This window comes from Acomys minous (assembly GCF_964271855.1).
Source record: "Acomys minous genome assembly, chromosome: 12".
Taxonomy (NCBI): domain Eukaryota; kingdom Metazoa; phylum Chordata; class Mammalia; order Rodentia; family Muridae; genus Acomys; species Acomys minous.
The window spans coordinates 87,065,114-87,089,202 of NC_140493.1; the positions used below are offsets into that span (position 1 = coordinate 87,065,114).

Here is a 24,089-nt window from a genome sequence, read left to right on the forward strand (position 1 = left end):
CTAAGCCTGTATAGAGAGAAGGCAAGAAGGTGACTTGATCCAGTTTTATACTTTTGAGGAGCGAATTAAGAGGAAGCAGGCTGGATGCAAATTAATAAACGATAGTGAGAGTAAACCCAGGTGGAACCAGGAATGCTGGCTGGTGCCTGGAAGCCCTGCACTTGGAAGCCGACGCAGGATGGTTGCCTCGGGTCCAAGGCCAGCCTGGGTCACCGTCTCAAAAACCATAACTAAAATAACCAGTACAGCAAACCAGCTGGAAAACTGGAATAGTAGCCCTATTAGTGGTGAGGGCAGTGGACTTGGAGGGTTGTGGATGAATACGACATCTGCTCTGAAGAGGATTCCACAGGTCTTACTGGTCTGTAAGACGAAGGAAGAGGGGCTGGAGAGATGGCTCAGCGGTTAAGAACACTGTCTGTACTTCCAGGGGTCCTGAGTTCAATTCCTGGCAACCTCATGGTGGCTCACAACCATCTATAATGAGATCTAGTGCCCTCTTCTGATGTACAGGTATATATGGAGGCAGAACACTGTGTATGTAATAAATAAATATTTATTAAAAAAAAAAACAAAGGAAGAGAAGTTAACTTGCAAGCTCTCCTTGTCTCTCACAAGAGCAAAGAGTTATGAATGAAATCGTGTAGATGAGGCAAAACCTCGGTCGCTCGTAAGTCAGTGAATGAAGCCAGGCAGTGCATGCCTGTAACCTCAGTTTATTTGGAAGGTAGAGGCCTGAGGATTGGTAAATTCAAGGTAAATTCAATAAAAAGACAAAAAACAAAGTTAGAAGATTCCGTTGCTGGACTTTAACATGTCTATGTAAGTTCTTTGTGGCTTTTGTTTGTGCTTTTGCATGGTGTGTGTGTGTGTGTGTGTGTGTGTATGTGTGTGTGTTTGAGACGGGTTCTCACTATGTATCCCTGCCTCTGCTTTTTGTTTTTGTTTTGAGACAGGTTTTCTCTGTGTATCCTTGGCTGTCCCAGACTCACTTTGTAGACCAGGCTGGCCCTGAACTCACAGCGATCCACCTGCCTCTGCCTCCCGAGTGCTGGGATTAAAGGTGTGCGCCACCACTCCCGCCTCTGTCTCTGCCTCTGCCTCTGTGTCTTAAGTTCTGGGATCACAGATGTCCCTGGGCCACCGTGTCCAGCCTGCTCTGCAAGTTCTCTCATCTCTAGTCTTGTACCCCAGCTACTGTTTTCCTAAGAATTTAAGAAGCCGGTGCTATGAGCTTATGCTCCAAACACCCATAAAGTGTCTCTAAATATGCTGCCATGATCCTATACCTTTGTCTAGAGACCTAAAAACAGACCCTAACTGCCCATGATAGCCTGACTTTATTTTATACATATGAATGTTGGCCTGTGTGTATGTATGTGCACCACTCCATTTACTTGGTACCAACAGAGATCAGAAAAGGCCATTGGATCCCCTGGAACTGGAGTCACAGATGCCTGTGAACCATTACACGAGGGCTAGAAGTTGAATTGACCCCTCTGCAAGCACAGCCAGTGCTGTTAGCCCCTGAGCCATCTCTCTAGCCCCGTTAGAGTGCATTTTAGATAATGTTCTTCTTTAAATGTATTTTCATTTGTTTCTTAAGAACCTTATTGATATATACAGTGTAGTTTGACCATCTCTACCCCCTTCAACTCCTCCTCCCACATCATTTTCCCATTTAAAGTAACCGTTTTGGAGCACTTCGGGATGAGTAGAGAGGTCAGATTAATGCTGATCTTGGTTGGACATCTGCTTATGGGCTCTGGGAAGAAAGGACTGTTCTGAAATAGCCAGCTGCCCGTGGGAGCCACCCTCTGACGGGCTGCCCTGACTGGCGTTCAGTGGGTGAATGAATAGCTAAGAAAGCCGTAAGAGGCCTCCTTGCATGCCCATGGCCTGTCCCTTCCCGTGGGCATGAGACTGTGAGTCTTTGAAGCAGGCAGCTCTCTGGTGTCCACTTTATCTGTTTCCATGCTGTCTGTTTCTGCTCAGCTGGACTAAATGTGTCAGGAGCCAAAACACATGTTTATTTTATTTCCCTATTTATGCCCACTACCTGCTCTCCCTGACTGACTGACACACACACACACACACACACACACACACACACACACACACACACACACACACACACACACACACACACACACGCTTACCTCTGAGCCAATACCAGGGATGAATTGCTCCCTGCCCACGCATTCTCTAAACACCACACACTTAGCATTTCTGTTCCCTTCATGCATCTTTCATTTTTCTCATTTCCCTTGCTACTTCTCAGCTTAGCAAATGGTCCACAGAGGCAAAGAAAGTGCATCTTAGTTGGGAGCCTCTCTGAACAGTGCTTTTGCTTTCTCTGTACTGACAGCCCTCCTGAGCCCCACGGCACCTGCAGCTCTTGCTGTCAGATACGCATCCAAGAAGACAGGCGGCAGCTCTAAGAACCTTGGTGGCAAATCACGAGGCAAACACTATGGCATCAAGAAAATGGAAGGTGAGGGTGTGCCTTCATTTCTATTCCAGCTGCATCCTAAGGTGCTGCCCTGCCCTTTCTTAGGGGAGCTGTCACTCAACTGCCTTGCCCTGTACTCTCCACAGTTTACCATAGCACTTGGCTCCACATCAAGGGGGTAGGTGAGATCTAGGGAGGTGTAGGGGGCCCCAGTGAATTCTAGTTTTAGCTGTGTAACCAAAGAAGAGGCTGCTGGGTAGGGGTGAGACACTGTTTATCTAAGACCATCTTGGAGGTGTTTTCCAGAAGCAGGCTTGGGTGATGGTGGCGACCCTTGGGCTGTCACGATTTCTTAGCATCTTGCTGTGCTTCTGTGAACACTGGGGCAGAGTCGGCTCACCTGTGGACTTCTCTTTTAGGTCACTACGTTCACGCTGGCAACATCCTTGGGACTCAGCGTCAGTTTAGATGGCACCCAGGTGCCCATGTGAGTTGCTCTCTGTCCTCTGCCCTTTTCTTTCCTGGGGCAGCCTTTTCATGCCCATGGCTTGTGCCCTTAGCCCATCCCTGTGAGGTGGGTGTCATCTCTACTCTATGGCTGAAATGCCAGAGGCTCAAAGAGGAGTGGAATCCTAGTTAAAGTGAAATTTGTTAGGGTTAGATCATAGTACACCCTGGGTCTCATTTTTCTCTTCTATAGAAAATGAACGTGGGTTCTATAAAATGGCATATGAGGCATCTGCAGCTGCCTGAGGACCTAGAAATAATATGCTTAAAGTACACTTATCTTCTAAAAGTGGTGTACTTCTTACTGATACAGGTTTTGCAGTATTTTTATCAATTTATAATTTTAATAGACATCTTCCCTTTTTATGACTCAAAAGGAAGAAATACTTTTATTCTACTAGAATCAGATTCAATAAATACTTTTCCAGCTGGGTGTGGTGGCACATGCCTTTAACCCTAGTACTTGGTAGGCAAGGGCAGGTGGATCACTGTAAGTTCGAGGCCAGCCTGGTCTACAGAGCAAGTTCCAGGAGAGTCCGGGCTATACAGAGAAACCCTGTCTAGACCAACACCCCCAACCCACCCCAAAATCAAAAGGGTTAGGAGAAGGCTCAGCAGTGAGCACCTGGGTTCAGTTCCTAGCACACATGATAGTTCACAAATACATCACTCCAGTTCTACGGGATCTGACATCCTCTTCTGTTCTTGGTGGTAGCAGGCATGCAAGTGGTACACAGACGTGCATCCAGGCAAAACATCTATATACATACAATAAAAACTGTAAACGTCAAAGGCAAGCATGGTAATGCATACCTTCAACCCAGCACTCAGAAGTCAGAGGCAGGCAGATCTTTGAGATCAAGGCCAGCCCAGTCAACATACTGAGATGGAGTCCAGCCAGGACTATGTAGTGAGACACTGTCTCCCACCCAACTCTCACCCTACCTCCTACCAAAAAAAGACATTGAATTCCTTACTAAAATAATAACAGTAGAAGCACTGGCTGCTCTTCCAAAGGTCCTGAGTTCAATTCCCAGCAACCACATGGTGGCTCATAACCATCTATAATGAGATCTGGTGCCCTCTTGCCTGTGGGTGTACATGCAGATAGAGCACTGTATACATAATAAATAAATAAATGGAGAGAGAGAGAGATCTGTATTCCTGTGGCTGTGGCTGTCCCAAGAGGCCAGAAATGAGTGTTGGATTGTCAGGAGCTGGAGTTTTAGTAATTGTGAGCTGCCATGTTGGTGCTGGAACCCAACTTGGATTCTCTCGAAGAACAGAAAGTGTTTCTAGCCACTGACTCATCTCTCCAGCCCCTTGAATTTTGCTGTATATCTATTTTGAAGTTGTTTAAAAAAAAAAAGCAAATTTAAAATCTATATTAAATATACTACTTACTAAAACACTTTGTATTATCATCTGAAAAAATGGGGCTTGGCCCAGGGTGTGGTAGCACACACCTTTAATCCCAGCACTTGGGAGGCAGAGGCAGGTGGATCTCTGTGAGTTTGTAGACCAGCCTGGTCTACAAAGTGAGTCTAGGACAGCCAAGGGTACACAGAGAAACCCTGTCTAAAACAGAAAGAAAGAAAGAGAGAAAGAGAGAAAGGAAAGGAAGGAAGGAAAGAAGAAATATGGGCCTGGAAATACATCTATCTAATGCACCAGGTAAGAAATGAGTTATTTGTGTAAAGGTGTGAAGCAGCACTTCACCTCAGGACTCCGCTGTGACTGCTCACTGTGGAAGCACTCTGTGTCACTGTTATTTTACTAGCCTATGCAGTGCCCATACTACCTTGATCCTTATGCTCCATGGAGCCTAAACTTTAAAGTGTAAACAGAGCATGCTGTCAGGAGCAATGATCTGTGGCCCCTTGGTGATCCCGGCTTGAGGACCTGTCAGCTGTAGCTTCTGATGAGCTGTGTTGACATTACTGCTGTTGCCGGTATCTGGGATTCTTTGCTTTTCCCTCCTCTTATGGAGTTGGTGAAGGAGCAGAGGCAAAGAACTGCCAAGCAGTGGAAAAGAGAAACCTGGGAGAGACCTCTCAGAGCCCGCCCTTCTGCTCCAGGCTTCACTCTGACAAGAAACCTGGCCTGTGGCCTGAGGCCTCGGGGTGGACCTCCTGTCTCCTTAAAGCTGACCTGGTCTGTGTTGCAGGTGGGGCTTGGGAAGAACAAGTGTCTCTACGCCCTGGAAGAAGGGATAGTCCGCTACACCAAAGAGGTCTACGTGCCCAATCCCAAAAACTCGGAGGCTGTGGATCTGGTCACCAGTCTTCCCAAGGGTGCTGTGCTCTACAAGACTTTTGTCCACGTGGTTCCTGCCAAGCCTGAGGGCACCTTCAAACTGGTGGCCATGCTTTGAAGGCCTGCAGAGACTACTGGATGGAGGATGGAGCCCAGGTCACAGGAGCAAGTGAGAGCGGAGGTCAAGGGTCAGGGTGAGGACAAGGTCTCCACAGAAGAGGCCTGCTGGATGGTGACTCTGCAGGAGTCTTTGTGCTGTGACTGCTGGAAACTCTGTGTGGCACGAGCAACAATAAAGCTAGCTGGCCAGGACAGCCAAGGCTGCACAGAGAAACCCTGTCTTGAAAAACTATAAATAAATAAATAAATAAATAAATAAATAAATAAAGCTAGCTGGCCAGGACAGCCAAGGCTACACAGAGAAACCCTGTCTTGAAAAACTATAAATAAATAAATAAATAAATAAATAAATAAATAAATAAATAAATAAAGCTAGCTGGAGCCCTGCATCTGCCATTTGGAGACAAACTCCGAATGGGGCTGCTTCTGCCCTGGTTCCAGCCATGCTTGTGCATGGACACTGCAGGAAAGGAGAGAAGACACCGACCAGAGCGAGGAGCTGAGGAAGGGCCCGGTGTTAAGATTTCATTAGCACTATCCCTCAGAGGGAGTAAAGACGGCGTACGCTCTAGAGCGGTGGTTCTCAACCCTTCAGGGGTTGAATGACTTTCACGGGGGTCACCCAAGACCATCCTGCATATCAGATTTGTATATTATGATTCAGAACAGATTTGTATATTATGAATCATACCCCAAAAGGTATGATTACACACCTTTTACATAGTTACGAAGTAGCAACAAAATAATTTTATGGTTGGGGGTTACCACAACATGAGGAACTATATTAAAGGGTAACAGCGTTAGGAAGGTTGAGAACCACTGCTCTAGAGTGTCGTCGGTGCTTCCTCCTTGGCCATGTCTCTGAAAAGTCCAGGGGCCTGGCCCTGGAGGTGTGTGTGTTTGTGGGGTGGGGTTAGCAGGAGCAGCTAACCCTGTGGTTCACCTGCTGCCACAGATAGAGGGAGCCAGCAACAACCTAAGAGATGGCAACGTGGCAGCTGTCCTCATACAGTGCCTCTGCAGGGTCAAAGCAGAAGCTTGTGGGACAGTAGGCTCAGCCATGTCCCTCCTGCCCTGGAAGAGAAGATTCCTTCCAATGGTGAGGCAAGTTAGATTGCAGTCAGCTTCTTCTAGCCCACCAGATACACTGGGCCCACATTATCTTCTGGTTCTTGATGTATTTCAAACTAGAAACAGCAGCAAAGAGTCTGGTTTTGGGGTACTCAGGGAGGGCCCTGGCAGGCCTCTATCAGCCCAGCCTAAACTTCAGAGGTCTGGCCTCCAGAAGAGGGCCAGGAAGGAAATCACAGCAGGTAGGATGGTCACTTTGACAGCTAGAGACGGGTGCTAGTGGCTGCAGCCCCAGAGAAGGAAGTGTAAAGTCCAGGGCCTACAGGGGTAGGGGTCGGAGGACAGTTAGGCCTGGCTCAAGAGAATCAAAGCTGTCCTTTCCAGGTCCCTTAAGAGATGGAAAGGGGCAGGATGGGTGGCCACTTCCTGAGTGATAAGCAAGCCATGGTGGAGTGGGAGTGCAGGCAGTGTCCTGAGGCCTCTCATAGCCTGGCGGCAGTTGAAAGAATTAAGAGGGCAAAGGTTTTAGCCATCTCTTTGTCTTCCCCCATGTATGTACACACCTTTTACACTGTTGCTTCAGTGCCACCCCTTCTAGACACCCGTTGCCTGTCCCTTCTAGGCCTTCCTGGCCGGGGGTCTGTCCACAGATGCAAAGTGGGGCTTTTAAGTACCGGGGACTTTGTAGCCTTTTCCTTGTCCTGCCCAATGGGGACTAAGCAGACACCGTGTAAGGGTAATATGGGAAAAGCTGAGTTCTACAGGGCACCCATGGCTTAGAGGGCTGGATGGTTCAGGACCCCAAGTATTGTGCAGTCAGCTGAGGAAATGTGCCCTGGTTGTTTTGTCAAACCGTTGGGCACACAGACTGACTGCCACAGGGTTTAGATGGATCCTGGGCAGCCTCATGCAGGCTCTGTCTGGGGACACCATTATGGCCAAGAAAAACACTGGGAGCAAGGGAGTCACGCACCACTGTTACCCAGCTTCCCTTGCTGTCTGGCTGATGAGGCTATGGCCCAGGGCACAGTGTTCCTGCCTCTACAAGCCTCTGACACCTTTCCCTCCACTGCGTTCCAGCCACATCAGACAAGTACAAGGAACCTCACCTGCACGTCTACTCATTTCTCTGGCTGGACCTCTGCAGGTGGCCCACGGTACAGAGTTAGGGAGGAGCTAAGGCTCAGGATCCAAGGCAAGCCTGGGATACAAGGTTAGCCTGCAAGAGAGCAGAGTCCTAACACTGTCCTAGTATACACCTGGCCATTCCTGTTCTGCTAAGTCCAGGCCCTCAGCATGTCTGGGAAACACTTAGGTGAGGAAGACAGTCCATTCCTCTCTGGCCCCTGGCTCCTTCTGCCCCTCTGTCAGCTCTGATGGCCTTCGGAAGGTCAATCTGAACAGTACGATCTGTTGTCACCCCTCCATCCTGGATCTGGTGCCGAGTTGGGAGTTGAGAGCTTAGGACTACAGCTCAAATGCATTTTGCTCCCTCCATAGCTGCTGTGTGGTGTCCTGTCCCTAAGTAGGGGCCTGGAAGTGCTGGAGTTGCCTCCTCCTGCCCACAGGAAAAAACCTGCTCCTGCTTTCCTCCCTGGAGCTAGGAAGGGACCTCTGTCTTCATTGCTTACCAGTGGTCGGGGAGGGGCCTGGCCAGGATGTTGTAATCTCTTCCTACTGCTGCTCTGAGCTGGAGGGAACCTGGGCTAGGGGATGCATTGCTCAGCAGATCTCAAAGGCCCCTTCCCTAAGGAATATTTGCCTGTTAAGCAAAAAAAAAAAAAAAGCAAAACAACAACAACAGGGCCCTTTGGCCAGCAAGCCTAAAGCAGCTTTGTGCACCTGTAACCCCAATTTGGTCAGCCAGACAGAAGGATCTCTGAGGCTTGTGGGCTGGCCAGCCCAGCTGAAAAAACTCCAAGCTCTAGGTTCAGTAAGAGATCTTGTCTCAAAGGACAGGGCAGAAACTGATAGGGATATCGGGCATTGTCCTCTGACCTACACATGTGTGCACATTGGTGTATGGAGCCCCCCAACACATATATACACACGTATCTTTTAAAAAGCCCAATGCTCTTGAGGACTACTGTGTTGGTTAATTGGTCCTAGCTGTGGGCTCTAGGATGCAGAGCACCTTGAAAGCTTGATTTACTGCCTGGGCCTCAGGCTGAATCCAATTGGTAATTTTCTGTACTGGACAGAGTTGATATTAAAACAAAATGCCAGGGAGAGGTGGAGAGATGGCTTAGTGATTAAAAGGCACTGCCTACTTTTCCAAAGGTCCTGAGTTCAATTGCCAGCAACCACATGGTGGCTCATAACCATCTGTAATGGGATCTGATGCCCTTTTCTGGTGGGCAGACAAACATGCAAACAAAGCACTCATATTTTAAAAAGCCCTCCAGGTGGTGTTGATGCACACCTTTAATCCCAATACTTGGGAGGTAGACGCAGGCAGATCTCTTGAGTTTGAGGCCAGGGCTATCTTGAAAGATCAAATTAAATGCCGGGTGTGATGGCACATGCCTTTAATCCCAGCACTTGGGAGGCAGAGGCAGGTGATCTTTGTGAGTTCGAGGCCAGCCTGGTCTACAGTGAGTCTAGGACAGCCAGCCAAGGCTACACAGAGAAACCCTGTCTCAAAAAACAAAACAAAACAAAACAAACAAAAAACGAAGAAGAAGAAGAAAAGAAAGAAAAACCAAAATAATAAAGTTAGAATATAGCATCAAATATTCATTCAAGTGGGAGTCAGACAAACCATTCTCTATGTGCTTCTGCCCTTAGCACTTCCTGACTGGCCAGCCACACCCTGTGAGAATAGCCCAGTGGCGCTGGAGGCCTCCACCCTCTCTGGAGAGCGCCCCACAGTCCGGAGCTTTGTCTCTGAGCTCATACTTCCTCGGCTCTCAGTCTTTTTGCAAACTTGCTACCTGAAGGTTGGAAGTACCAGCTGCCAACTACCCACCTGCTGCTGCACTCTCTTCTGGCAACTAGGAAAATGCTGCAGCCTGGGCAGCTAAGCTAAGCTGAGCTTTGCCCAGTGTGGCTGCTGATGAAGTGATTTTAGAGGTCCAGAAACCTCCATTCGGACTCCCACATTATGTGAGGCATTAAGAACTAATGCTGCGCCCTTAATGGCAACCGGCGGAGAATCACGTGGGAAGGCATAGAGTTCGAAAAAGGTAAAGCAAGTAACTTGGCCATTCCCTCGGGTCCTATGGCAGTGGTTCAGTCCCTGCCCCTGGCCATAAAGGGACAAACTACAGAACCAAACAGTAGGCTATAACAACAATAACTGTTACTGAGCAGGCTACAAAGGCAGGGCTTGTGTAGGAAGAAAGATGAAGCTCTGGCTTGTTATGCTAAAGGCCCCTAAGGCATCCTGGCCCAGTGGTGGCGGTAGAGTGCCAGGTGGGGTGGTTTAGAGCTAAATGCCACCGATGCTGGCGCTGGCCTGCTGGGTAGCGAATAGGAATCTAAGCCTCCCAGGGCCCATTTTCTCGAAGAAAGAAGGCTACACCTGAAAGCTGTCTGGCTTCTGGGTGGATTTTCAACTGCTCCCGCTGCAGGGACTGTTACTATTTCAAGGCTATCCAAGAACCAGCCAAGACTTCTAGAAAGCCCAGGGATCAGCCACAATTTCCTCATATGCAGGAGAAAACGTGGAGCTTCAGTGTGCTGGCTAATTTGTCAGTTTGACCCAAGCCAGGATCATCTGGGAAGTAGGCACCTCAGCAGAGAATGCCTCCATTAATGACTGATGTGGGAAGGTCCCACCACTGTGGGTCGTTAAGTCCTGGGCAGGTGGTCCTGGGGGGGGGGGCATAAGAAAGATCATGAACCTAGGGAAGAAGCCCATAAACATCTTCCCGTGGCCTGTGTTTAGTGCCTGCTTCCAAATTCCTGACCTGGCTTCCCTTTATGAAGGACTGTAAGCTGTAAGGTGAAATAAACCCTTCCCTCCCCATGTGTCAGTCACGGTCTTTATCATAGCAGTAGAAAGCAAATGAGGACATTCAGCTTGGAGAGATAGAGATATATTTCCTCTGTTGCATATTTCAGACTTCACACTGAGCTTCAGGCACGATGCGCGACTCCTCTGAGCACTCTGACAGTCTCCCTGCGATGCCAGCGGGGCTGCCTCCTCCTCCAGGGCACACCTGGGACCCTGCATGGATTTCAGCAGGCCCTGGTGCCCTGCATTTTCTAGGGCAGGGTGTGCTGGAAAGCCTGAGAGCCAGCCCCACCCCTGCTCTAGGGTCCCCTGGCTACCAGAGGGAGAGGCCATCTCATGGCTTCACAGTAGCCCCCCCCCCCCTTCCCAGGTCACTTGGTCTCCAGGCCTGGAGCAGCGGGGCAGGCACCTAAGAGCCTCAGCTGTGAGCTGCACAGGCCCAGGCTGGGGATGGAGGCTCTGGAGGGTGCAGCAGCAGATGTGCTCTGTGATGCTCCCCATGGCTATGGCCCACTTCCTGGGCCTGCTCTGAGCCCTATTGCACATCTTCCTCCCTCTGCCACTCGCTTTACATTTTTTTTTAAAAAAAGTACAAACTAGAGAAGGGCAGAGGAAGAGACTCCTTGTGGTTGCGGTGGACCTCTGGTCCCTTGCAGAGCCATTAGCAGTAGTGAACACTGCACCACTTTCCTTGCCCTCAGTGCACGTTCCTGATGGCTCAAACAGGCACACTGCCTGGGCCTCCGGTTCTTGCCTGTGGGAGAGGTGTCCCTCCGCTGTCTGTAAGGTGCAATTCCCCCGGTTCCACCGGGTTGTGCCAGCTGGGGCCCTGCTACCTGAGTCGCCCATCAGCTTTGACAGGCCCCAGCTCTGATTTGGGGTCAGGAGACAGAGAGCTCCAGCTGGTCAGTCTGCAGAGCTCCAGGGAAGGACAAGCAGAAGGGCCTATGGCACACAATCCTGCGACAGACCAGAAACTGCTCAACTCCCCATCCGTCCAGGCCTCAAGGGCAGGTCCCGTGAGCTCTGTGTGCCTCCGGGCAGCCTCCTCCAGGGCCTCTGGCTGAGGCAGGTTCAGGATGCCACTTAGGCCCTGAAAACTCTGTTCCATGTATTCGTTGTGGGGTGGTCCCGCATGCAGCCAGCTGGCATCATCTGGGGACAGAGAACAAGCAGTTAAGCATGCCCCTTGTCCCATGGAGGCCAGACCTCAGGAGTCAGGGCTGAACACAGCAGTTCCCACCCTCACCTTACCATGGGGTCTCATTTACAGAGCGGACTGGGGCTAATCCAAGGGATTTTCTGTGCCTATAAAATCATCAGCTGTATAAACCCTAGTGGTAACTGTCGCGGTGACTCACACTTGTAACTCTTAACAAATGGGAGGCAAGGGGACTGCAAGAGTTCAAAGCCAGAACGGGCTATACAGTGAGTTCCAGGTAGCCTGGGCTCCATTGTAACAGTGTCTCAGTAAAGAAATTAGCAAAATTAGAAAGTGTAATTCTAAATTCCCAATGTTAGGATTTTTGGGGGGGGGGGAGGGGAAGGGGGCAGAGTTTGGAGACAGGGTTTCTCTGTGTAGCCTTGGCTGTCCTGGACTCACTTTGTAGACCACGCTGGCCTCGATCTCACAGTGATCCATCTGCCTCTGCCTCCCTGAATGCTGGGACTAAAGCATGGGCCACCACTGCCCAGCTCCATTTTTTTTTTTTAAAGCTGAGGTCAGAACCCAGGGCTTTACTAAGCTCAATCCCCCAACCCCCTTCCCTCACTTTAGAATTATGTTGAACAAGGCACCTTAGGAAGTAAGACAGCGCTCTGGCTGTATCATCCACGCCCCTTCTTGACTACCACAGTAGCCCCCAGACCTCTTGGCAGCCTGTTCTCTCCATTGGGCTGGCTTGCCTTGCCAGCTTCCTTCCCACCACCTCCTGTACCTTACTCCCCTCCACTCTGTCCTCTCACGCCACATCGTCAGCTGGCGCAGAACATGTTCTACCTTTTGTCTTTTGAGGTCTAGTCTCAGGTCTGCCTGCTGAGCCTGCTGCTGCCTCCTTCAGCCGATGGGGAAGTGGTTTGCCTGCGCCACATCTGCCCCAGCCCCTCATACTTATCTCTGTAGGTTATGCCTGCTCTTCCCCGCCTTCTTGTGGTAAGGTGCAGTGCGGAAAGGAGACAGCTACCCATGGGACACCAACCATCACCACTCTTAGCCAGCACTCATCTCAGTGATGATGCTGCAGGAGGAGACTTCAGCTTCCAGATGCCCACAGCCTGTCCCCTTAGCCTCAGCCGAGTCACCAGAGGGCCACATGAATCTGGCCATCCCAAGCTATGTGGGGCTTGAGGGTCTCAAGGCCCTAATCTGGCTGTGCTGCACTAGAGCCTATGTGGAGGAGCATCAGGGGCAGGACATGGCAAGGGACAAGATACCCTTAGAAGAATACAGCACCCCTGGTCCCCGGTGAGACCTGAGGCAGTATTTTCTGATTTTGCTGAATCTAACTTGAGTGACTTTTGTCCCAGCCACCTAGGAGTCTCCCACAGTGATGCTGTCCTTACCTAACAAATGAAAAAGCTGAGTAATTATTCTCAAAGCTCAGGGCCCAGTTATAAAGGCAGAGCCACATTCCAGACTGCGGTCTGCGTGACTCCCAGGCTTCCCTTTTCCCGCTACCACATTGCAGGGATGGAAAACCAGAGCCCTGCTTACCTCGCTTGTCCACTCAGCCCTGGGTCAGAACCCTGGAAAATCCTGCTCCATCCGAGTTAAATGGGCATCGTTCGGGTACTACATGCATCCTTACCTTTCCTGAGAGGTAGTTTGCGGTTGAAGGTCAATGGCAGCACGAGGAAGCGGGTCTCACCCATGGGTTCCCAGAACTGAAGCAATCGAACAGTCCAGGCTCCTGGCCTCAGTGGCCGGCTCAGTGGAGGCTTGTACTGCGTGACTTCAGTGTCCGCATCTACCGTGATGTCATATGATGTGGCCACGACATAGGTTGGGTCAATCCAGACCACTGTGGCTGTAAGGTTGGGGCCCCGGGCCCAGCGCTGCATGGCTACAGGCTCATCCAGTGGTCCCAGCAAGCCCCCAAAGTTCCGGAAGAGACGTTCTTTCGGGTCCCACTCAGTGCCAACCTGTAGGGAGGGAGGCAGCTGGGTAGAAGCCTGGAAGAAGGTCTTTTCATCTGCTCTCATGCCACGACCTCAGGCTAGTCACTGCTTCTTTCAGGGCCTCAGTTTCCCCATCCCCAAACTGAAGGGGTGAGTCTAGAATTGAAATATCTCTCCCAGCTCTGAGGTTTATTCTAGGCTGCCAAACTGTTCTGTGATCGTGGGGCCCATAAAGGCAGACACCCCCCCCCGCCCCCACAAAGCCAGAGCCTACAGGAAAGGACACCCAAAGCTCATCTGGACTATCTTTGCACTTTAGGAGATTAGAACCGACAGCTCCGTCCCTGCTCCCTACGTCATCTGAGAGGGCCCCTCAGTGTATGCCTGTGAGGGTGACGTAGACGTATGTGTGTGGCATTACCGAGGTTGCCATTATTTGGAAAGCAGAGCCCAGAGAGCCCCGCCCATAAAGGTCTGATGGAGTCCTTACCCCTCCCTTGGTGTCTGTCCCTCTCTTCCCACTCCCCGCGTCTTGCTGGGGGTCAGGAGAAAGCAAGGGGGAGGACCTGTCCCACCTCCAGACTCTGGAGCCGGCTGGCCTGGTCACTGTGCCCCAACAGCTTCAGCGACCTCTGGGGCATCAGCCACATCTCAAGTGTCTCTGCTGGCCCCTGGGCTGAGGGCTGCACCGCCTGCGTCACCAGGTAGCCCTGGAAATGGTCGTCATAGAAATACAGGTGCACGCTGGATGGCAACCCCCTGGGCTCAAACCTAGGAAGGTTTCGGCAGGGAGAAAGGGAGATGCCATCAGCACACCTGATACCACCTGGAGTCCCAGGGAAGGGGCGCTGGGGAGCCCCAGGCATTTCTTCAGCCCCAAATCTCACACGCCCCACATGGTCCTGGCTGGCTCTTGCCTTCTTTACCTCTTTTAATTTTTTTTTTTCTCTCCTGCCTAAGACTGGGGACTCTGGGCATGGGTTGTCTCTGATCTCCTCCACCTAAGGCACCATATGCTAAAAGCCTGCTCTATGTCAGAAGAGAGAGTCTCACCTACAGAGTGCAGTGGCCGGTGGGGGTACAGCAGTGACGGCGTGATGAAGGCTGAGACGGGCAAAGGCTGTATAAGCGGTGAGTAGGACATCACTGAGTCCAGTAGGGCCATCAGCCACGTCATAGGTGTTCTCCCAGTAGGCTTTGAGGGCTGGTGTGCTGGGTGGGTAGCTGCCATACAGGTGGAAGTCCAAAATTTCCAGGACTTCCTGGTTCACAGTTGACTCAAACTTCCGGGCAAAGAAGGTGGGTCTGGAGACTTGCTGGGGAGGAAGAGACAAAGAAGATGAAGGGCACCTGCAAACCCCAGAACACAGCAGGGGCTTCCCCTCTCAACACTGTCTACGTTGGGCTCCTTGACTTCACCTGCTGCTGCTGCCCAGACCCAAGGGGGCTGCTCCAGGTGGAAACCCACCCTGCCTTTCAGACACAGAAAGCTTATGGAGTGCAGGCTTCTTGGGGCCAAGGGAGAGCACCTGAAGCCGCAGGAAGTCCTGTGGCTTGAAGTCGTTGGGGGAGCAGCCACACCAGTCCACGATGTGCTTGTACTGGCATTTGCAGCCCAGCTTACGGTTCCAGTTGGTGACCCGCAAGTTGTTGTCCACAAGGCTCTCACAGGCCGGGCTGTTCTCCAGCACTGTGTGGAAGAATGACTGCAGATGGCGGAAGAGGGTGAAGGGTGAACCATGGGCCACTCAACCATTGCCCTCCCTGGACTTTGTGCCTATCCAGTCACCCACCTCGGCTGGAAGCAATGTATAGGTATAGAACTGGCGAAGCTGAGCCACAAGGGGGTCATCTGTATACACCACGTATTCCACAAAGCTGCGTGTCAGCACGAACCAGTCAGAGCCGCCATCCACCACGATGCCTCCGGGGATCTGCCGTTCACCCAGGCGCCACATGTGGGAATCACACTCATGGAAAAGCCGGTCCAGGCCTTGCTTCTTGATGAACCTGAAGGAGGCAGAAAGGCCACGACTGAAGATGCCACAGAGTGGAGCCCAAGCCTTCTTTCCACCTGGCGACCAGTGTGCCTTCACCTGTGACTGGTTTAAGGGCTGTACAGCCCAGCAGGGGCCATCAGGTGCCCTTGTGTGGGAGGCATCGCCGTGTGAGACTTCCTTCCTTACCCTTCTCACCTGGAATTGTCTCGCCCATGTGACTTGAGGAAATTCTTGTCCCGGTTCTTGGATAAGAATGCTACCAGCTCCTCGTTGGTCCTGGTGAGGGAAGGGAACGTGTGCAGCAGGTTGCTCCGTCTCTGTCCCAGAGCAGATGCCCTCTAGCATGAATGACCTTCATTTCTTGGACGTTCCTATTAGACGCTATTAGACATGTGCTGACCGTTGTCTGATGCTCTGGGGCAATGGTACCTGAAGGACCCAAAGAAGACCCCATCCTTCCTCTACTTTTTCTATCTGACCTAGCACTGCAGGCAAAAGCATCTGGCTTTTCTTCTCCATTTCTTATCATTCCCAGTCATCAGAACCACCTTTTACCAGCTTCATACCCCAACCCATGCCTGGGGCCAATGGGCCATATCTAGGCCATTGGAGACCTTAGACTGAGACGTGGCAGACAAAATGGACCCACCGGCCCTGACGTCACAGGTGGGACCTCCATTCCCACCCATCCCCACACCTGGTTGGATAGTCGGTGGCACTCAGGTTGATGAAGAAGTCCCAGGTCCACCCAGGAATTTCCAGCAGGTCCTTCATGCTCCGCAGGTACATCCTCAGAAGGCTGGCCCCGCCCCAGATGGTGACCATTCGCCAAGGCGTCACCCGCACATTACCATAGTGCTGGGCCAGCTCCACCACCTCCCGGTACAGGTAGTTGGAACGCTGAGGGAGAAGGGATGCTCAGTAGATGGAGGTGGGCACTGTGGTTGTAGCCCCCACCCACGTGAGGACACAGCACAAGAGACACAGACAGGAGAGAGCACATGGCAGGACTCCGGCTCCTAAAAGGCCACCTTATACGTGGCCATTCTGGACCTCAGCTTGCCTTCTCCGGGTATCTAGCCAACCTTCTAGGCTACCTGTTTACAACCTTCAGCCTCTGATTTGTTCAGCCAGATTCTCTGAGGGCTTCCGGGCTCACAGTACCTTGTCCACATGGATATAGAAGAAGTGCTGTTCATGGTAGACAGCCTTGAGAAGACGCTTCAGCTGGCGGATAGCACGGCCATGAACCACCAGCATGTAGGCGATGCGGACTGGAGGCCCACCAACAGGCGGCTGGGCCCGAATCTCTTCCCATTGGATGCCAGGGCTTATCTTGCCTGAGTGGGGTGGACAGGGACATTAGTGAGATGGGGAAAAGGCTGCCTGCTTGTCTCCTAACAGAAGAAGCCTAGATGTGGAGCCCTAGTCCCGGCTCCCCCCTCTGCCAACTGGTACATTTAACACAACTTTGGACAAGGAGGGCCAACTGGGAAAGTAGCATGAAAATCTGGGCCATATCACCTCCCGCCCATTTCTGGGAAGGACCAGAGTACCCTAATCCCTTACCAGCCAACTGGCAGTGCCGGGGCACAGTCTTGGGCATGAGACTCCCAGCTTGGTGCAGGCACACCACATTGGCGATCTCCTGTTGGCACTGCTTGGTGCTGGCCCGGGCCAGTGCTGACAGCGCATCCTTGCCCAGAATCTCACACTTCGGAGTGAAGTTGTTGTCCGTGGGCTGAGGGGCACCTTCCACACTCCCTGTGTCTCCATGTTGCGGGAAGCCACCGGCCCCTATCAGTGCTTCTCCGGCTGCTGCTCCGCTCAGGTTCTGTCGGCCTGGGGCCTCTGGAGGTGGGGCAGGGGGCACCCGTCGGCTGGCTCTTTGCCGGCTGGTTACTGCCCGCACCACCTTGGCCACAGGCACACCTGGGCTCTCAGCACGGCCCCGCCAGCGCCCATGCCTTCTACCAGCGCTGCCCCTACGCCCTGCGGAGCTGTCCGTGTCTTTGGAGCCCTCGCCAGGGTCTAGTGGTCGTGGCTTCCTCTGCCTTCCTTTCTGTAAAAGGCAAGCAGATCTTGGTTAGTCACCTCCTTCCCTTCCGCAAGTTCCACCTTGGCCAAGGTTACCTTGAAGTCTAGAAGCTCCTTTCAACCCTCTAGCTAGAAAAGTCCTACTCGCTAAATAGTTCTATACAAACAGTGACGTGCCAGGGCCAGCTGGCTGAGGTAGTAGCTTCTATCCTTTCCATCTCACTCCATCGCACCTCACATGCCCCCTCCAGATCTCAGATCACATGACACTGGACTTCCTTTTCCTGCTCACGGCTCGTACCGCTTTCTCTTTCAACATACATCTCCATCCATGCCTTCTCTAAGAGAAGAGTGTCTGGACCCTACAGAGGACGCAGGAGTGCCCCTGATGAGACCTACGCTTCCTACCAGGGACTGGCTGGGAGGGCGTGGCGTTAACCTCCACCTGCATCGGTTGCACTAAAGCTTTTCATGTGGGAAAACTGAGGCTACAACAGGGCAGTAGCTCAGGAGAGAGGAGGAGAAACGAAGCCTGAGACGCTAATGTTGGCTGGGACTCCCAGGAAGCTGAGGCAAGGTGCTGTGCTGAAGGCATCCCGTGAATAAGAGGACCCAGGCAGGCGCTGGCAGAAGAAGGCTTCAGGTACAAAGTACACGTGACAAGCAAGCCCAAAGAGGGGCAGGAAGCTCCATAGCCCCCCTCCAAAGCAGCCCTGAGGTGTGGTCAGCTTAATGGGCTCTCCTACCCCAGGACCGCCTGTGGGCCAGCAATCACAACAGCAATCAGTCCCTGGCTAGAAACCTGAGGTCCAGGGCTAGGTCCACAGCTGGAGGCTGCCAACCTCTGCACTTGTGACAGGATCTCTCAAGGGGACTCAGAAGCCCTCCATGCTGCCTGATGCCCCAAACTCCCTGTCTAGCTCAACTTACCCTCCTCCATGTTCCCCACTTCTCTTCTTCACTTAGCCCACCTATCCTTTAAGATCAGCTCAAGTCCCCACGTGGACAACCATTGGGGTGCACTGAGCTCCGAGCCTCTAGAAACTATGGCTGATGGATGGAAGAGCTGGCACACGAGGGACAGAAGACGCAAGGGGTGCTCCCTGAGTCCTCTGGCCAGCTCTGCTACCTCGCCAGCAGCCACTGACCCTCTCTGACCATGGTCCCTCAGCTCTGAGAGTGAGGATCAAATGAGACATCAACGCTGACACTGTAGTGGGAGAGGCCATCTCTCCTGGTCGTCCCTTTCCTTCCTTCATCCTGTCAGTGCCCTGCCTCTTGCACTCTGCGCTCTTGTTCTTCACGCTTGCTCAAGTGCTATCTCTCTATAATCACCCTTCCTGCATGGCTTGCGGGAGGTACTTGGGTCCTCCCACCTGCTGCCACTCCACGTCAGTCTCCTGGCTCCCAAGGCAGATGCTGGGGCCTGTCTTTAGGCTCCAGCCTTTGTTTCCTGGTGAGCCCATTCAGTCTCTCACTCACTGTGGGCCAGCCTTATACCATCCATATCCCAGATTTATGTCTCTGGTCTGGGAAGTTCCCTTGAAACAAATAGCCTCCTTGCCACCTTCTTTGGGAACTTAACGACCTCAGAACTCCAAGTGCAAATGGCTACAATCCTCCCCTCCCCTCCCCCTCCTTCAGCCTTCACATCTCTGTGAGAGGGCAATCTTTTGCAGTGCAAATTCCGATTTTCCCTTTGGAGGGGATGGGTGGCACTGATGATGAGGTAAAGAGCCTCAGGATGCTAAGCAAGAGCTCTAGCCCTGGGCTCCAGCCCCACGCCCTGGACTCAGCTCTGATTCCTCTCTTTCTTTCCCTTATACTCCAAATACAACCTGTTGTAAATGCATGAAAACACACAGAATCTCGCTGTCTCCCCACTTCCCTCAGCCTGGATCCCGTGATGCCCTGGCTTATACTTGTGTCCCTTGTAGTCTCTTCTCATCACAGCCACCAGTGTTCCTGTTAGAACTTTTTGGATTTTTGAGACAAAGTTTCTCTGTGTAGCCCTGACTGTCCTGGACTCGCTTTGTAGACCAGGCTGGCCTCGAACTCATAGAGATCTAACTGCCTCTGCCTCATGAGTGCTGGGATTAAGGGCATGCGCCACCACACCCGGCTCCCTTGTAGAACTTTTCTTTAAACATTTTATTTATTTATTATTATTTTGTGTATGGATGTTTTTATCTGCATATATGTCTGTGCACCACAGATGTGCAATGCACAGCAGAGGCCAGAAGAGGGTATCAGATTCCCTTGGGATTGGAGATAGACAGTTATGAGATACAGATAGCTATGTGGGTGCTGGGAATTGAAACCCCAGTTTTCTGGAAAAGCAGCCAGGTGCTCTTAACTGCTGAGCAATCTCTCCAGCCCCTCCTTTTAGAACTTACATCCCCACGACCAGATGGCCAGTGGCCTCTCCTCTTAGCTATCCCTCCCACCACCCTGCCCCTGACCCCACGGCCTATGCAGTGTCTTTCTACTCCTCCTGGCATGCCTGGTTCTGTGTTGGCTATGCCCTCAGTCCGGGGGCGCTCTCTGGACATCCCATAGCTCATCCCTTGCCTCTTCAACTCTTTGCTCAGGTGGTGTTTCTCAGCCAGGCCTGCCGTGCAGACTCTAGCCTTCCTCAGCCTCTGTTCTACTTTCCCCAGATATGATGATCTTGGGCCAAGAAGAAGGCTCAGCAGGTAAAGGCACTTACTGCCAAGTCTGACCACCTGAGTTGGATCTGTGCGGCTCAGGTGGTGAAAGGAGAGAAATGACTCCCACGAACTGCCCTCTGGCCTCCATATGCATGCCAAGGCCCAAGTGTACCCACCAAATTCACATATCCATACATAATACAGTAACATATTTTCTTAAGAAGTGTGATACTCTCTTCCGCCATCCTAACCAGAATTTATTTCATGCCCTTCGGTCTGCCCTGCACATGGCTGTCAACACCGCTAGCGGGTGTTTAGCTTGTTTGTTCATGGGCATCTTCCCAGAGTCCAGAAGAGTGTGTCACTATGATAAGCAGTTGACTAATGCTCAAATGAATGACTGTAAAGGTCTTGTGTAGGTATGGTCTTCACAAAGGTTGCCATCTTTCCGTTATTACTGGGGACTGAGATAGAAATCATCAGCATGAGGCCCAGAGTCAGGCTGTCAAGCATGGCGGACTCCAGGTGGAGTCCAGTGTTAGGCTCCCCCTGCCCTTTTTCCATAGGAACACAGGAGGAATCTGGGCGCCACCTTCAAGCAACAGTTCTATCCGTACCCCACAGTACCCAGGTCTCGTGTTTAGCACCCAGATGGCTTTCTGGTGCCTTCAGAGGTACCCAGTAAGAGTAGGGGTGTCCCTCTTTTTCTGAGACACTGGAGAGTGGTCAGGAGACTCTCTGCCACACCCATGTTGGGGAGGGCAGCCCGGGCTGACCAACCTACAGAATAGTGGCACCTGACCAGCCACACTGTACACTCAAGAAGACGCCCCCCCCCCAATATTAGGTGGGTAGTGATGGCAAAGAGGTATGAGTCCTAGGGTTCAATGCCTGTACCAGTGCATCAGGAAGCTGGTCAGAAGTGTAGGGCAAGAGGGCACAGAGCCAGGCTGGCTGTGGTCGGGGACAGGATGTGGGAGGAACCAGGCACGTTGGTGGCCCGCACTGCAGCAGGGAGCTGGCTGACCCTGAGAAGGATAAATCCCAAAGGAGTCTAGGGACCAGAAGACAGCAATAAGGAAACAGGCCCCGCTGGGTAGCCAGCTCCTCTCAGCTAGGTCCCAGAGCCTAAAGCTATGTCTCCTGACAGGCTGCCCTCAATAGCCTCTGAGATCAGGGCGGTTCTCTGGCTGGATGCCCCTCTGGTCTCAGAGGCCCCCTCCTCCTTGGCAAGGAGACAAAGAAAGTTCTCTGCCACTTCCTAACTCCTTGAATCCTCCCTGAGCCACAAAGACAGCGAACACAGAAATGCTCCACCCCTCCCAGGCCCTGCCCACACCGCCCCGCCCCCTCAAGACTTCTTGGACTGCATTTAAAACAAGCGGTGAAAGGATATTTGTGAAAGCTTTGAATACAATCAAGTAGCCCTTTGGGGGTTAGTGATCATCCCAGGTGTCCACTCTCACCCCTCCACAGGCAGCAGAGTGCTTTCCTTAACTGCTCACTGCCCTCTGTTGCAGAGCTTTCCCACTGCACTTACAGTAAAACGCACTCAAGTCCCTGCCTGTGGTCTCTCTGGCCATAAGGGATGGAACCATCTTTGGGGAAAGTGCCCCCCCCCTCTATCCATTCCCTAAGGATTCCCCAGTTCGGCCCACTCTCCAGAGAACCGTCTGCTCAGACACCCCTGCCCACCTCTTCCTGAAGGAAGCCCTTCCCCAGCCTCCTGAACTGAGCCAGACCCCTTGTTCTAGCTTCCCTTGGCTGCCTCTCCTGACAGACTGCCTGCCCCTGTAGGCCAGGACCTCATCTATTCTTTATTTCTGTGTTCCCAGTATGAGCTCAGTGCCTCCTCATAGGTGAGGACTCAGCTGGTCCTGACTGACTGACTGACTGGACTGGGTGAATGAATGAATGTATGTCCCATGATGCAATGCTGAGACAATGTATCATGTTCTGACAGCTTAGCAGGTGTGGAGAATTCCTGCACGTATTCACAGGTGCTGTTCCACTTCACTGTTTTCATCGTCACCACCACCAGCCCCACCCCCCAAAATCGGTGCGGCTACTACCCCAACAGAAGTGGTGACTGGAGGTGGTCTACTTGATAGCAGAACCAGGACAAGGTCTCACTTGCCTGCTAACTTCCTAAAGCATTATACTGTGCTCTTTCACAACTCCAGTCTGAGGAGGTGGCTGCCAGAACGCCACAATATTTAGGACACCGGGGATCTTTCTCCACTCTCATCTAGAATTCCTTTCTCAGCTTTAGCCAGGTGTGTGTGTGTGTGTGTGTGTGTGTGTGTGTGTGTGTGTGTGTGTGTGTGCTGGGTGGAGGAGACCCCAAATTCTCTCACCTCACCAGTTTTCCAGCCCTGGCTGTGGGCAGAGCAGCAGGGGGCTCAGCCCATTTAAAGATTCAAACCACCAGCCACTGGGCCATCTACTTCTGAGAAGACTCAGATTCTCTGGCACGCTCCTCCCCCAGTCGTCAGCAGCCTGCCCCCTCACAAAGACCAGGGTCAGAGGGCCACCCACCCGCCTCTGCCGGCCCACTCCATCTGAGATGTCCTAGTTGCCCAAACATCTGACTGAAACTCTCTCCTCTCTTTTCCCAGCCGATCAATTCTCCCAGTCTCCCCACCAGGTCTTTGGCGTTCACCAGGTGCAGGGCAGAAAGGCTCCCAGGCTTCACGCCTTCACCCTGCTAAGCTAAAGCCCCAAAGCCTTGGAAACACCGGACAAGGGGACAGAAGCAAGAGTCCCTGACCTCTGGCCGTTGCTTAAGGCTTTGATTTGGCTAATCCTCTCCACCTTTCCAGAACGGACCTAGACCCCACTGGACCCCTCCAAACCACACTACCAGGAAGGTGTACCTGAGCCTGTAACTAAAGGCACCAGTTAAGATTAAGAAAACGCCTGGGGTCAGGGTCTGGGGCTCACAGCTGCTGTTCCATTAGCCAGAGATGGCTCCCTCCTCCTCTGATGGCCTAAGGCCAACTCAACAGATCACCTTCTATTCTATCCCCTCCTAAAGATCTACCGGGTTCTTCCCTAGCTGAGAAAGCCACGCCTAGAGGACACTTCAGTGTTTTTCCCTTGGGGTCACTCCTGTTCACTCTACTCCGGGTATACACTTTGTCACAGGCCATAATTCCATCCCCCGAGCTCCACTTCACCACCAGTCGCTGCTTCTCAGGCGCAGCCGAACACGGGTGCCCGGGGTCCCCTCTGCCCCCACTCCTCCGCCCACGGCGCGTACACCCCCGCCCCCTCCCAACTTCAGAAAGTTTGGCCTGAGGCTCCCCACCTCCGAGCAGACTGGGGCCCAGCCGCTCCTCCCAACCCCGATCCCCGTGCCTGACCTTCATCGCTTCCTGGGACGGAGACCACCCCACCATGACCCGCTCTTCCCTCCGTGGCCCCCAGTCCGCCAGCCGCCCCGGCCTCCGGGTCACGCACCGCTCCTGCACGCAGCCAGCCAGGCCCTTCTTTCTGGGAAGGGAGCACTGGGGGCCGGAGGCCGGGCTCCAGTAGGCTGCCTGCACCCTGCATGCACGCGGCCCGTGCCCCACTTGCCTGGCCGGGGCCGCCCGCAGCCCCGCCAGGACCCCGCGCGCCCCCGCGCCCGGCCTGCCCGCCCGCACGGCCGTCGGAGCACCTCGCCCGGCTCGTCTTCCTCCAGGCCGCTGAAGCTCCACACCACCAGGCCCTGCAGCAGCAGGATGGCCAGCGCGGTGGCGATCGCCAGCTTGTAGCGCCGCACCAGCTTCTGCACCCGCGCGCTCGCCACCATCTTCCTGCCCCGGACGCGGGGCGCGCGTCCGGCCCTGCAAACCGGCCGCGGGCTTGCGCACCGGCGCGGAGACGAAAACCCCTCCACACTCCGCCCAGAGAGGCGGGCCGGGGCGGGACCAGAG

The 24,089-nt window shown here is 52.7% G+C and overlaps 2 protein-coding genes across 2 annotated transcripts in view; one reads left to right on the plus strand and one right to left on the minus strand.

The window, feature by feature from the left end:
• The window catches only part of MRPL27 (mitochondrial ribosomal protein L27), a 6,291-nt gene extending 688 nt beyond the window's left edge, over positions 1-5,603 (plus strand). Inside the window, exons 2-4 of the mRNA XM_084749003.1 lie at positions 2,369-2,494; positions 2,872-2,939; positions 5,127-5,603. Of these exons, the coding sequence (XP_084605129.1) occupies positions 2,369-2,494; positions 2,872-2,939; positions 5,127-5,333 (401 nt within the window). The 3' untranslated portion in view covers positions 5,334-5,603. The remainder of the gene's footprint in view (positions 1-2,368; positions 2,495-2,871; positions 2,940-5,126) is intronic.
• Positions 5,604-10,430: 4,827 nt separating this feature from the next.
• XYLT2 (xylosyltransferase 2) lies at positions 10,431-24,062 on the minus strand. The gene is made up of 11 exons (XM_084748977.1): positions 23,831-24,062; positions 17,051-17,543; positions 16,646-16,821; positions 16,179-16,381; positions 15,677-15,757; positions 15,275-15,491; positions 15,011-15,187; positions 14,535-14,797; positions 14,057-14,252; positions 13,172-13,505; positions 10,431-11,519 (listed from the first exon to the last, which is right to left on the minus strand). Exons 1-11 carry the CDS (start codon positions 23,963-23,965, stop codon positions 11,197-11,199), a joined length of 2,598 nt encoding a protein of 865 aa, XP_084605103.1. The 5' UTR covers positions 23,966-24,062; the 3' UTR covers positions 10,431-11,196.
• Between the last annotated feature and the right edge of the window lie 27 nt (positions 24,063-24,089).

What these genes read in the sequence shown, in the direction of transcription:
- XYLT2 (XM_084748977.1), bottom strand. Translation starts at nt 23,965, where the DNA reads ATGGTGGCGAGCGCGCGGGTGCAGAAGCTGGTGCGGCGCTACAAGCTG. An exon ending in CCGGCACTGCCAGTTGGCTG is followed by an intron (nt 16,822 to 17,050) that starts GTAAGGGATTAG and finishes CACCCCACTCAG; the next exon opens with GCAAGATAAGCCCTGGCATC. An exon ending in GCCACCGACTATCCAACCAG is followed by an intron (nt 15,758 to 16,178) that starts GTGTGGGGATGG and finishes TTCCCTCACCAG; the next exon opens with GACCAACGAGGAGCTGGTAG.